We start from the raw sequence: 14,342 nt of genomic DNA, 5'->3' as shown, positions 1-14,342 counted from the left end.
AGCCCCCAACCCTATCTTTTTCCATTTGACTGTCTCTACTTTTTCTGACACTAGGTGGTTCAGTCTTAGTGTGACATCTGGTGTCCTTATATGAACTCAATTTCATTAGATTATGTTGCCTACTTCGAGATCTGGACGTGTGCACTTTTGAACTGGAAATGGAATCTGGGCCTTTTTAAACTATCATTTGAGCTTCCGCACTTAGAGAATCAAAGCTCATATTCATCTTCTGGCAAACCTAAAATAACTGTTCTTCCCTCCATTTCCTGATTCTATTCCTACCTCATCTCTGACAAGCTCCTAACCAACCTTCAAGACTCGATTCAAATTCATCTTTTTGGGTGAGATTTTCCCATCCCCTGACCCTTGAAATCTTTCCCCATCTAACCTGACTTAGCATTTGATGTGCAACTTTCTTGACAAATTATTTTCCTCTGGATGCTCACTGCCTCCCATAGGCTGTGAGTTTCTTGGCAGTGGAGATGGTGTCTTTCTCATCTTAATATGTCCTTTGATGCCTAGCACAATGCCTGTAGTAAAGGTGGCCCTGAGGAATATCTGCTAGATTAAATTCTACCTTATTATTTACTTATCTTTTGCTGTATTTCTGTCTTGGAAAATTAAGGAGAAGATGTCTATCTACCAGGGCCTGAATCCAAAGTCACGGTTTTAGGGTCTTGTTAAGCCATTCATGCTTCCTTGGTGGTTATTTCAGAGAAGATGATAAGCAACAGAAACCTGCTGACTGCCCCGTGCTCACCTTCTCCATGATCCTGTCGATCTGGCGGTTCTGTGTATCAATCTCATTGCCCATATCCAGGGCCATATGACGGAGGTTTCCAATGATGCCGCTCACCTGCTCCAGGTTTTCATCCATTTCATTTTCTCGGGCATCATTTGTTACCCTGGGCATCAAAGAAGAGAAGTTTTAGAAGGTAAGAAAAACTCAAATGCCCAGGACCCAAAGCTTAGGGAAAATCTATTGATCTCCAGGTATCAATCAGATCCTTTTTAAATCTCTGTTCTATATGAGAACATTTTAGCTTGTGTAGATAGGAAAATAATTTGTAAATGCATTATTGAACACTTAAATTTCTACTTTTAAAGACGGCATATTAAGCAGATTAATATATCACTTCTCTCAATTCTACCAACACCTCACTTCCTCCCTTTATGACTATCCCAATTTTCATGTTTTGAGGCTAAAATCATTTTAGTTGGGAGGATTCCAGGTCAGAGAATGAAGGTGGAACCAGTTAGAAACTGTATTTTTCTTTGTGAAATGTCAATCAAAATCTCCAAGACTCAAATTTATAAGGAAAGAAAAGCTATTGTACTAAGTGAGAGAGTTTCTCCACTCATCTATTTCTCCATTTGGGACAAACATTAATGGGAAGAGTAATGAGAATAACAATCTGCCCCTTAATCCTATTTGCTCCCAAGAACTCCAAAGGGAACTACTTTTTCAAGACGATTTTTACTTGCTCAGGTTTCGATGTTATGTGGTTTTTTGTGACATTGTGAATAGGTGATTTCAAGGAAGAAAACTGTGATAAAATATTGTTTCAGCCTACGTAGGGAGGAAGGAATTGGCTCTCAAAATGCCTTCCCCAAGGGGAGTTCCCATTTTTTTCATAACTCAGCTTGAAAGTTAAGAAGGCACTTTTTTTTTTCCTTAAAAAAACTTCTAATTGCAATTTATTTACATATCATTTTTATTAATAGCTACTATATAGCCACAGTTCACCCCCTGCACTGTGTGGATCCATGCACTGCTCAAACTGTCTTTAAGAAAGAACTCATTGCTTTAAAAAAGAAAGAACTCATCGCCCAGTTGTAAGGAGTGTGATTAGCTGACAGCTTCTCATTGTTCATTCCTTTAGGTCTGCTTTGAGCTGAGGTCTTGTTCTTCTCAAGGTGGCCCCAGGCAATGACGAAGCAAGACTTTTTACAAAGACTTAGTCATTTCTACCTACGGTGGAATTCCTCCAATGAGCAACTTTGCTGTGGAGTTCCCAATGAGTTGGTAGATTGTCTGCCAGCTCTGCCTGATGGTCTGACAGCTCTTCCCCAGTCTTACTTCCCCTCTTTCCCTCCCCAATGTTGCTCTCTAATAAACCTTTTGCACTCTCTCTCATTCTTAGCACCTGCTTTTGACCCAGCTAATGGACATGGGCACATACCACACTAACTTTATTGTAAATGGTAGATACTTATTTCAGAATGTCTGAGTTTTTCCTCCTACAGATGGCGATGGGCTAAAATTTGCTCACAGGGGTTAAAACCCATCCCTCATGGTAAATCCCAATGTACACTGCTCCTCTAGGGTTTTTAAAGCAATCTAGGCCAGATAAAGTTAAAGGGGAACTTCCCAGGTTTCGTATGTAGAAAAGAAGTTTACATAAATGATCGTCAGCAGCTACGACTTACTTCTGGTTCCATAGTTCTCAGCCTTCTTTTCATATTAAAATCTGAGGGGCTCTAAAAACTACTGACACCTGGATCTCACTTCTAGAGATTCTGATTCTGATACAGTCGGTATGGAGTAAGCCCAGGCATCTCAACCCCTGCCCATAGCCATAACTACTGCTGGGCTCTGGTGACACTTCTCTCCTGTCCCTTTAGTATTCTTCCTGCCATTGCTAGTTCATAGATGTTTCACCATTCCTTATTATCAACACGGCCCACATATCTGCACATCATCTCATAAATTCTGTCCAATCAAAGTCATGGAGTGAAACATTGTTTACTGCCACACTGACGCTGGATGTGGTCACGTGGCTGGCTTTGTCCAGTGAAATGTGGGCAAAGGCTTGACAAGTGCTTGCATATGGGAGCCTACCCCTTGGTGCTGCCACTACCACGCAAGAACCATGGGCTTCCCTGGGGAGAGGTCACAGAGAAGAGAAGGGACACCTCATACCCACGGCCCCAGCCAATCACCAGACAAGGAAGCACTGCTGTCTTAGATCATCTTGCACCCACTTGCATGTAATGAGTGAGCCCAGGAGATGCTCTCGGAAGACCTGCTCAGTCAACACAGAGATTCAGAAGTTAAAAAAAAAAAATGGCGTTTTTCTCTTTTTTTTGGCGGCACCACTCGACTTGTAAGCTCTTAGTTCTCTGAGCAGGGATTGAACCCAGAGCATGACGGTGAAAGCACTGAGTCCTAACCATTGGACTGCCAGGGAACTTCCCAGAGTTGTTTTAAGACCCACTCAGGTTGGAGTGGTTTGTCATTCAAAAGTAGGCAACCGCTATAGTGCCAGGTGCACAAGGCTCACCTGCGGATGAAGCCACCACTGATGGCCATCTGCTCCCGTTCGTCAACCACGCGAGCAGGCTGGCTGGCCACAACTCCATCCTGATTATTGCCCCAGGCTTTTTTGTAAGCATCACTTGATTTAAGCCTATGCAAAAAAGAGGGTGAGTGACGAGCAAAAGGGGCAGCGCATCAAGCTCACAACAATCATTACCTCTTCAAGCTCAGAACCGAACCAAGCGAATGAGTTTTAATTCGAGGCATTAGAGAATACCGATATATCATAATCCAGACCCAAACAGTTGGCCACCACCAAGCCTCAGCTACTCAGGATTTCATTTTAGTTAGTTCAGTTGGATTTAAGACAAGGATTAACGTAGTTGGAGGACATTCAGTTCTATTTCAATGACATGGTTATATTTGGAGACACAAAACACAGAAAAAAACATACTGGCAGACAGACACAAAACAAGACTGCCAAGTAGAGTGTGTCTATCACACCACAGCAACACACTGTCATCAAGAAAAACATCCTGGACCAAGTTTTTACACACTATCATGCAAAGATTCCCGTTTTAATTGTTTTCCCCCAATGCATATGCAGAACCAAGCATTCTCACTCTGCATGGAGAACATACAGGATTGGTGGTTGGCCAAGGGTGATGGTCTTTGAGTTGCCTCTAGAGTGATTTGAATTAGATAATATATCGGTACTTCCAAACAGTCACCATACATCCAGAGTCGATGTACAAACCTTTGTCCACAGAGACAAAAAGTAAAAGAGGCATAGTGAAATGAATGCAGGAAAATAGAAGAGAGAACAAGCCATCTAGCACCAAAAAGGGAAATCCCTCTACATCTTCTTCATGCACCAGCTACAGGCATGAGTAGAAAGTGAAGCATTCTCATTTAAGCCAAACTACTCCAGAAGTTGACCATTCTCAAAAAAGGCACTAGCAGGACAGTAATAGCCTTCATGAGGATTTGAAACGCAGGTTCAATAGCTTCTTTGTTGGACTGAGGGGCAGGATGGGAGTGGTTATAGCTGCCTACTTCAAACTATACTGGGATGTGGTAGGGGAAAGTGGTATGGAACTGGTGTGGTCTCTGTGGGCCATATTTCACTGAGCTGCCTTGGAGAGAGACTTAAAATCCAGGCATACCTATTGTGCCCAATAGACACGTGTGCAGCATATTCTGGTGGGTGTGTTGTAACTGAGCAATCAAAGATGTTTTTATGTTCTTTGCATAGTAGAAGCCACACGCCTTTTAGTCCAAGAACAGAACTTCTTTTGGTCCCGTTTTCACATTTTCTATTTTCTATTATACGACACCAGAATTTAACCTTTTTTTTTCCTTTTTTTTTTTTTTTTTTTTTTTTTTTTTACTGGAGGACCATAGCCATCTATTAAAACTGGCACTAAGACTAATATTTGAAGATTAGGGACCAAGAAACCCTGGAGACAAATTGGAAAATTGTACAGATGGAATTTCAGCAACTCCCACATCTAATGTATAATGCCATAGCCTTCAAGCAGTCAGAATTCACTGCTCTAAAGAGCCAGGGCCACTTAGTGGGATAGGATCCAAAAAGGAACTTAATAGAGTTTAGAGTATGGCTTTGTTTTTGTTATTTTCCAAATCCCCATTCCCCTCCCTCCTCACATTAACAGAAGTTATATGGACCTTGTGATGCTTTCTGCTATGTAAAATGTCTGGTGTACCATCTTTGGCAGTCAAGGGAGTGGGAAAGTTTGCGTTTCTGAACGAAGGCAAATCACTGCACCCACAATGCTGCACATAGACTCACATAACTGCGGGACATCTACCATAGTCCCTCGAAACATGCCGAGACAGGGCGAAGCCCCCAGAGAGTGCAGGGAGCCACCAGCCACTGTGCTGTGACACATGGTTTTTAAAGCATTATTTACACACAATAGGGAACACTTCAGTCAAGCTTTGAAGCTCAGTTAGGGTCTCTTGTGTAATAAGGAATTAGTGCCAACTAGTACGTGGAATTCCCAGGGGTCGTGATTTCATCTGAGCATTAGAATCTGTCACAGGGAGGGAGGGGGGCCTGCCTCCACCCTTTGTCCACACAGTTGGTGGATGGGGAAAATGTATCTCTGAAATTCATCACAAAATAGGTAGACATCTCACCTGGGGGCAAGTGACCACTGAAAATGATGAACAGTTAAATCTTGACTAACTGGAATGCTATTTTGGTGAATTATAGGACTTTCCTAACACAGTGGGCCATGGAGGTAAATTTAGTTTCAAGAGTGATGGCTGACTATCTGTTAGACTCTTGAACCACTCTCCTGCCTTAGAGTCTTAGGGCAGGGAACATGATCAAAGAGCTCCTTGGCTTTGGTTTCTCTTGATATGTCTGTTTGCCCTTCCTCTGCAGCTCAGCTTTCATTGCTTGGTCCGCTTGGATGTGGAACTTGCAGAATGAAGACTGAGCGAGAGAATGCAAACTGCCTAGACTGACCTTTAAGAGAAATGCTGTTAAATCCCTGATGGGATTTTCCTCTTTGTTTATTTGCCTCTTCTTGCTAAAAGTCAAAACGAACACAAATATAAATATACTTGAAGGTTCAAGTTAGCTAGATTCCAGTTAATCAGGTTTTACTGTAGATCATTCTTTAAAAAAAAAAAAAAACAAAACACATTTATTTGTAAATTGAGCCCCTCCCCTCCTAAACAGGAAGTGGGATATTTTAAATCAGCCTCAAAGTTTAAAGGATGTGAATGGTCATATAATCAGCTAGAAATGACATCGATTTCTATTCTAAAAGCTAGGATCAGGAGAGCTTTTAGAAAAAGGCTTCTGTTCAAAGGGAAGTAGGAGGGGTGAGGGGAATCGGGTAACGGGTTTAATTTTCCAAATGCATGTTGGACAATCCGCTCATGCATTTTTTTTTTTTTTCCACTGCTAGTCAAATAAGACTACCTTCCAGAACACTAATTTTCAGGTTCCTTCTGTTGCAAACCTTTATAACCACATGTCACATTTCTGCTACATTCCAAAAAAGCGTTGCAGAACCTTAACAGTTGAATGTTTTGTGATGTCGTGCATGCAAAATCTACACATTTCAACATTTCGGCCAGTGTACGGGAGATCTTTCAAAAGGAAGAATTGGAGAGGGATGGGTCCAATTTGCTAAGGCGTGAGCACTTCTTGGTGAAGGACTCTTTGCCTCTGCATTGGGTGCAGCCGTGGCATCTATGTTCTAACCACTGACCAGATTTGGTAACTGGTGGGCAGTTGAAAGGGTGAATCTCTGTCTTACTCTCTAACTTATGGAATACTTGTTTGGGCCAAATTACCTGTTACTTTTGCTTCTGAAAAATCAAACCTTGATACATATGTGTATCTCAACTTCCAAACTTACCCCCAGTCTTTTCTAAATCTGCAATTTTGGTTTTGGGGATTTAGAGAACATAAAATTCCCTGGGTGGTGCCTCTTTCTTGAGGTTAGTCTCTGTCTTGAGGTACACTTTCTGGAAAATGTTGAAACGTTCATCAATAAAAGTTGCTGACAGTGAAGCTTTCACTGTAGTATGCCTGATTTTTAATGCATCAACAGTTTACTCCCACTAATATCATCTATGCTATGAGATGAATGCATTAGAGACGGTATTGATCTGTTCTGCATGCCACATACTCATCCTGCCTTTGCACCCAGCAGGAATGAGCTTGTCAAGGCTTGGAGATGGGCCTTGGGAAACCAAAGCTTCAGGCAGGCAGGCAGCACCTACTTGTTACAGGGACACACACAAAGCCCGCAGAATTTTCCTAGATCCGTCAAATTCTTTTCTGCTTCTTTCATGTCCTTATTGATTTGGTCCATCCCTTCCTCAATGCGTTCCAGTTGTTCTGATTAAACACAAGTATTTTATCCCCACAGAATGAAGCGGATGGAAAAGGACAAAGAAAAAAAAGACAAAACTTCAGACATTCACTTTGACATTAAAAAAAAAAAAGAAAGAAAAAAAACTGGACGCCACAGATTAGAGCTGGTACCCAGTACCTACTTGTTACAAGGACATATGAAAAGGCCACAGCATTTCCCTAAATCTTTTAAATTTTTCTCAGCCTCCTTCATGTCTTGATTGATATGGTTCATGCCTTCTTCGACACGATCGAGTTGTTCTGGTTAGGACAAAGGGATGACAGTGTGGAATGAATTTTTTGGGGGTTTTCAACAGAACATGAGAAATGAAACGGAATTTGAAAAAGAGGGAGAGCTATTACAATGCATTGTCTGAGGATATGCATTGCTAGAATCGGCTGTTGATGTCCTGTGCAGCCAGGGATGGAAGAAAATGAACAAAAGTGACGCTCATATAGTTTACAGTTCAGACATGATGGGATGGGGTAGGTAAGCCTGCTTGATTCTGAATGTCCAGGAAAACATCACAGCATATTCACTTACTCAGACACCAGTGAAACCCAAGAGAAAGAAAATAGGGTGTTAGTTTATGTTTTAGGCATTCAAATGCAATGGTACTAGAGAAAGTGTCTGCTTCAACTTTAAAACATCTCTGTCTTTTGGTTTTTAGTATCCTCAACCAGCTAAGGATAGAAAATAATCCACTTTCTCCTTTGGGAAAAATAACAACTATAGTGATAATTAGCAATAGGTACCATATCTTTTTTTCCTCCTAGGAATGGCTGTCTAGCCAAAGGCAGGCCATAGGCAGTTTTTGGTTTTGAATATTCAATTCATAGAAGCTGTAAGAAAAGCAATATCTGCACAGCAACATTACAGGTACTGGACCATTAAATTCCTGGAGAAAGGCAATGGATTGGAACATGAAACAGTACTAAGTCATCACTGCCAGGAAAGCTGACCTTAGACAGTATCTTAAGACATAGACTGATGGCCATAAAAACGAATCATACTTCTAGGTTGCCAGGGTTACATTCATCAACTTGATTAATTTTTCAAAAGTGGTGTCATTAAATTGAGTAAACTATAAGTTTCACGAAGTGATTTTTAAAACAGCTTTTATAACTTTTCAGCTTTTCAGGTAGCTCAGTGGCAAAGAATCTGCCTGCCATTGCAGGAGATGAGGGTTCTATCTCTCAGTCAGGAAGATCCCTGGAGGAGGAAATGGCAACCCACTCCAGTATTCTTGCCTGAAAAATCCCATGGACAGAGGAGCCTGGTGGGCTACAGTACATGAGGTCACAAAGAGTCAGACACAGCATAGCGACTGAGCACATAAGACCATTAAGGCAGCAGTGGGATGTCCTGGCCGGCTATTTACAAAACCTTCACACTTCTATTCCTCTTTTCAACTATATTTTCATGCATGCATGCCTATACCCCTGGGAAGAAAGACATGATTAGAATAAAACTGGTATAAAAAAACTTTCCTGTATAAAAGGGCATAAATAATTACTTAAAAACAATTTCACATTAAATTGCCATTCCAAACTGGAGAGACTGCTTGTCCATTTGGAAAATAAGAAGCTATTGTGTTGTCTTTTGTGGGGCTAAGGAACAGAATTCAGCTTATTAGGAATCTGCTGTCTCTCCTCTGCTTTTCAAGAGACAGGGGAAAACAGAATGTTTATCCAGTATGTGATAGCCACAGGAAATGACAGTGTAGTGCTGGCAAAACTTTGCTGAATAAATATAGGTATAGTCATATCTTTAAGAACATTCTTGAAGGGGCTAAAAAAATGGATGGCTGACAACTCTTTACATTCCAGAGAATTCTGTACTTTTCCAAACACTTCATTCCAGTTTCCTTAAGGAATGCAATAAATTAGTCTATAGATCAAAATAACTATCAAATGAGAGATTGGTTTGGGGAAGTGGAGCCCAGTATCTTCAAAACAAGAAGCACATTAAGAACAGACAGAATAGGGATGACAACCCCCATTTGAGGAATGCTAAGGGCTTCCTGGAGAGCTGATCTGAGGTGGGATTGAAGCACATATCTGGGTTTGGTTCAGTTCAGCCATTCAGTTGTGTCTGACTCTTTGTGACCCCATGGACTGCAGTATGCCAGGCTTCCCTGTTCATCACCAGGTTCTGGAGCTTAGTCAAACACATGTCCATACATTCAGTGATGCCATTCAACCATCTCATCCTCTGTTGTCCCTTTTTCCTCCTGCCTTCAATCTTCAATCAAAAGTCCCCCATCAGGGACTTTTCCAATGAATCAGTTCTTTGCATCAGGTGGCCAAAGTACTGGAGTTTCAGCTTCAGCATCAGTCCTTCCAATGAATATTCAGGACTGACTTGCTTTAGGAGGGACTGGTTGGATCTCCTTGCAGTCCAAGGGACCCTTAAGAGTCTTCTCCAACACCACAGTTCAAAAGCATCAATTCTTCGGCACTCAGCTTTCTTCACAGTCCAACTCTCACATCCATACATGACTACTGGAAAAACCATAGCTTTGACTAGACAGACCTTTGTCAGCAAAGTAATGTCTCCACTTTTCAATATGCTGTGTAGGTTGGTCATAGCTTTTCTTCCAAGAGAAAGCAGCTTTTAATTTCATGGCTGCAGTCACCATCTGCAGTGATTTTGCAGCCTCCCAAAATAAAGTCTGTCACTGTTTCCATTCTTTCCCCATCTATTTGCCATGAAGTGATGGGATTGGATGCCATGATCTTCATTTTTTGAATGTTGAATTTTAAGCCAACTTTTGCACCCTCCTCTTTCACTTTCATCAAGAGGCTCTTTAGCTCTTCTTCACTTTCTGCCATAAGGGTGGTGTCATCTGTGTATCTGAGGTTATTGATATTTCTCCAGGCAATTTTGATTCCAGGTTGTGCTTGATCCAGCCCGGCATTTTGTATGATGTACTCTGCATATAAGTTGAATAAGCAGGGTGACAATATACAGCCTTTATGTACTCCTTTCCTGATTTGGAACCAGTCTGTTGTTCCTGTCCAGTTTAACTGTTGCTTCTTGACCTGCATACAGATTTCTCAGAGGGAAGGTCAGGTGGTTTGGTATTCCCATCTCTTTCAGAATTTTCCACAGTTTGTTGTGATTCACACAGTCAAAGGCTTTGGCATAGTTAATAAAGAAGAAGTAGATGTTTTTCTGGAAGTCTTTTGCTTTTTTGATGGTTCAGTGGATGTTGGCCATCTGATCTCTGGTTCCTCTGCTTTTTCTAAGTCCAGCTTGCACATCTGGAAGTTCATGGTTCACATACTGTTGAAGCCTGGCTTGGAGAATTTGAGCATTACTTTGCTAGTGTGTGAGATGAGTGCAATTGTGCAGTAGTTTGAGCATTCTTTGGCACTGACTTTCTTTGGAATTTTGGAATGAAAGCTGACCTTGTCTAGTCCTGTGGCCACTGCTGAGTTTTCCAGATTTGCTGGCATATTGAGTGCAGTACTTTCACAGCATCATCTTTAGGATCTGAAATAGCTCAACTGGAATTCCATTACCTCCACTAGCTTTGTTATAGTGATGGTTCCTAAGGCCCACTTGACTTCGCACTCCAGGATGTCTGGCTCAAGGTGAGTGATCACACCTTCGGGGTCATCTGGGTCATGAAGATCTTTTTTGTACAGTTCTTGTGTGTATTCTTGCCACCTCTTCTTAATATCTTCTGCTTCTGTTAGGTCCCTACCATTTCTGCCCTTTATTGAGCCCATCTTTGCATGAAATGTTCCCTTTGTATCTCTAATTTTCTTGAAGAGAGCTCTAGTCTTTCCCATTCTATTGTTTTCCTCTATTTCTTTGCATTGATCACTGAGGAAGGTCTTCTTATCTCTCCTTGCTATTCTTTGAAACTCTGCATTCAAATGGGTATATCTTTCCTTTTCTCGTTTGCCTTTTGCTTCTGTCCTTTTCTCAGCTATTTGTAAGGTCTCCTCACAGCCATTTTGCCTTTTTGAATTTCTTTTTCTTGGGGATGGTCTTGATCACTGCCTCTTGCACAACATCATGAACCTCCATCCATGTTCTTCAGGCACTTTGTCTATCAGATCTAATCCCTTGAATCTATTTGTCACTTCCACTGTATAATTATAAACAATTTGATTTAGGTCGTACCTGAATGGTAGGGAAAACTATTGTTTTCCCTACTTTCTTCAATTTAAGTCTGAATTTGGCAATAAGGAGTTCATAATCTGAGCCACAGTCAGCTCCCCGTCTTGTTTTTGCTGACTGTATAGAGCTTCTCCATCTTTGGCTGCAAAAAATATAATCAATCTGATTTCGGTGTTGACCATCTGGTGATGTCCATGTGTAGAGTCTTCTCTTGTGTAGTTGGAAGAGGGTGTTCGCTATGACCAGTGCGTTCTCTTGGGAAAACTCTGTTAGCCTTTGCCCTGCTTTGTTTTGTACTCCAAGGTCAAATTTGCCTGTTACTCCAGCTATCTCTTGACTTCCTACTTTTGCACTCTAGGCACATATAATGAAAAGGACATCTTTTTTGGGTGTTAGCTCTAGAAGGTCTTGTAGGTCTTCATAGAACCATTCAACTTCAGCTTCTTCAGCATTACTGGTAGAGGCATAGACTTGGATTACTGTGATATTGAATGGTTTGCCTTAGAAATGAACAGAGATCATTTTGTCATTTTTGAGATTGCATTCAAGTACAGTATTTCAGACTCTTTTGTTGACCATGATGGCTACTCCATTTCTTCTAAGGTATCATCTGAGTTAAATTCACCCATTCCAGTCCATTTTAGCTGGCTGATTCCTAGAATGTCAACGTTCATTCTTGCCATCTCCTGTTTGACCACTTCTAATTTCCCTTGATTCATGGACCTAACATTCCAGGTTCCTATGCAATATTGCTCTTTACAGCATTGGAGTTTACTTCCATCACCAGTCTCATCCACAATTGGTATTGCTTTTGCTTTGACTCCATCTCTTCATTCTTTCTGGAGTTATTTCTCCACTCTAGCATATTAGGCACCTACCGACCTGGGGAGCTCATCTTTTAGTGTCCTATCTTTCTGCCTTTTCATACTGTTCACAGGTCTCTCAAGGCAGGACTACTGGGGTGGTGTGCCACTCCCTCCCCCAGTGGACCACGTTTTGTCAGACCTCTCCACCATGCTCCGTCCATCTTTGGTGGCCCCACTCGGCATGGCTCATTGCCACATGCAGGTGTCTGGGGGAAGATGAAAGTGGTTCCTGTGGTGAGATTTCGCCTCCTAGAATTATGAAAGTAAAGGTTTCTTTTGATGTGTTCACTGTGGGTGGCACTGATTGTAAAGAATGATTTGAAATACTTGTTTCTACATTGCTTCAAAAATCTGAAGCCTCTCAAATTCATTTGAATGATCTTGCCTGAATCTTAGTTGCTCTTGTTGAACTTGTGAGAGACTAGCAGAGCATCCCTCCTCTGGGGGCGCTCCACCTCCACCAGCCTTCTGGCTTGCTCTGGAGCTCCACATTCTCCCCACTGGTCAGGACAAGGTTCCTTAAAGTCTGCCCTTATCAGAGAGGAGCTGAAATGGCCCAGCAGAGTGCTTGAAACCAAGAGGACTGTGGGCAGGTAGGCCCATATTCTGCTATCTGGGTAGAGAGGGCAAATATGCTGGGCTCGACCAATAAGCTGACACATGCACATGTTATGGCATGCGGACATACATTTAGGTGTTTGCCCTTCCTAAGTAATTTCTCAAGATAGTATTTTCAGCAAAATATAGGAGCCCCACTCACTGTGTCTCCAGGAATTAGAAAATAACATAAATAAAAGCAAATTGGTACACAAGTGTTAGATTTCTAAACCAGAGAATCCAAATGAAAACATACAAACAGGAAGAGTCAAATCCCTATTTCTGAGAGTGGGCTTCTGCCATGGGTTGCAGCATGTACAGCAAAGATCATAGCAAAGTAGAATTCTGGAGCTATTTCAGAACAGTTGATTCTGAAAACTATTTTATATTTACCAATTTTGGCTGAATGTATCATTATACACAATGTAAGTCAAATCCTGAAAAAACATCATGGAACAATTTTGTCACAGATATTCTAATGATAACATTCTTTCCTTTTTCTTGTCCCCTATTAGAATGTGAATGTTATGAAGTCAGGGACTTTTGTCTGTTTTCTTCAGTGCCATTGCACGTAGTAGGTACCCCAAATAATGTCAATCTTTAGAGTGTAATCGAGTTATGTTTGCGAATATGCTTGGACTATAGGGACTTCACAGCACTTCAATGATTTCTGTGAAGATATTTCTCAGGAAATGCTTGAAAGCAATCAATATCCTCATTCCATTCTGACATGGACAACAACACCTGAGAGACTGATGCAATGCAGTATTCAGGCTTGACTGCTCCTTACTTCCCTAAACTTACTTTCTGACTGTTCTCTGTTTACTCTTGGAGACTGGGAGGGAAATAACGTTTTGGATTGGGGAGGTGTTCCAGTACATCACACTATATGTCAGGGCAAGAAATTGTTCTTTCTTACTTCTGCCATGATATTTGGATGACTGGTTATTTGTGATGGATCCACCAATGGCAGGATGCTTAGGGATCTAAGTTTAGATATCATTTCTACTAATAGCTCAGTTGGTAATGAATCCACTTGTAATGCAGGAGACCCTGGTTTGATTCCTGGGTCGGGAAGACCTGCTGGAGAAGGGATAGGCTACCCATTGCAGTATTCTTGGGCTTCCCTTGTGGCTCACCTGGTGAAGGATCCGCCTGCAATGAGGGAGACCTAGGTTCGATCCCTGGGTTGGGAAGATCCCCTGGAGAGGGAAAGACTATCCACTCCAGTATTCTGGCCTGGAGAACTCCATGGACTGTATAGTCCATGGGGTCACAAAGAATCAGACATGACTGAGCGACTTTCACTTTCTATTAATATTACTTAAGTAAAGCAGCATGGGGCCATTAGAATCCTCAATCTAATAAGAAAAAAAATAGAAGAATAGCAAGACCCAATGTATAAGCCTTCATGAGTGTATCAAGTTACACATGCTGAGTATATGATTTTAATTTTCCTGTGCACTGATGAACATATGGTAATTAATTTAAGTAAATTTAAATAGTCACTTGACTAGTGGCTACCATATAGGACAATAGCAGCTTTAGTCATTCATAAGAGAGATTGGTGAGGGGACTTTAGCA

The 14,342-nt window shown here is 41.5% G+C and overlaps 1 protein-coding gene and 1 long non-coding RNA gene across 8 annotated transcripts in view; one reads left to right on the top strand and one right to left on the bottom strand.

Moving 5' to 3' along the window:
* Window positions 1-2,122, top strand: part of LOC129625275 (uncharacterized) — a 47,353-nt gene extending 45,231 nt beyond the window's left edge. Inside the window, exon 4 of the long non-coding RNA XR_008701306.1 lies at window positions 1,884-2,122. This is a non-coding gene — a long non-coding RNA (uncharacterized LOC129625275). The remainder of the gene's footprint in view (window positions 1-1,883) is intronic.
* The window catches only part of SNAP25 (synaptosome associated protein 25), an 83,509-nt gene that overhangs the window by 5,809 nt on the left and 63,358 nt on the right, over window positions 1-14,342 (bottom strand). For all 7 annotated transcript variants that reach the window (XM_055543382.1, XM_055543386.1, XM_055543385.1 and 4 more), the window contains 3 exons: window positions 7,304-7,421; window positions 3,285-3,410; window positions 761-905 (listed from right to left, as the gene is read on the bottom strand). In XM_055543382.1, the coding sequence (XP_055399357.1) occupies window positions 761-905; window positions 3,285-3,410; window positions 7,304-7,421 (389 nt within the window). The remainder of the gene's footprint in view (window positions 1-760; window positions 906-3,284; window positions 3,411-7,303; window positions 7,422-14,342) is intronic.

This window comes from Bubalus kerabau, chromosome 13 (assembly GCF_029407905.1).
Source record: "Bubalus kerabau isolate K-KA32 ecotype Philippines breed swamp buffalo chromosome 13, PCC_UOA_SB_1v2, whole genome shotgun sequence".
Lineage (NCBI taxonomy): Eukaryota > Metazoa > Chordata > Mammalia > Artiodactyla > Bovidae > Bubalus > Bubalus kerabau.
Note: the sequence above shows the minus strand (reverse complement) of the source record. Positions and strands in the feature narration are given on the sequence as shown.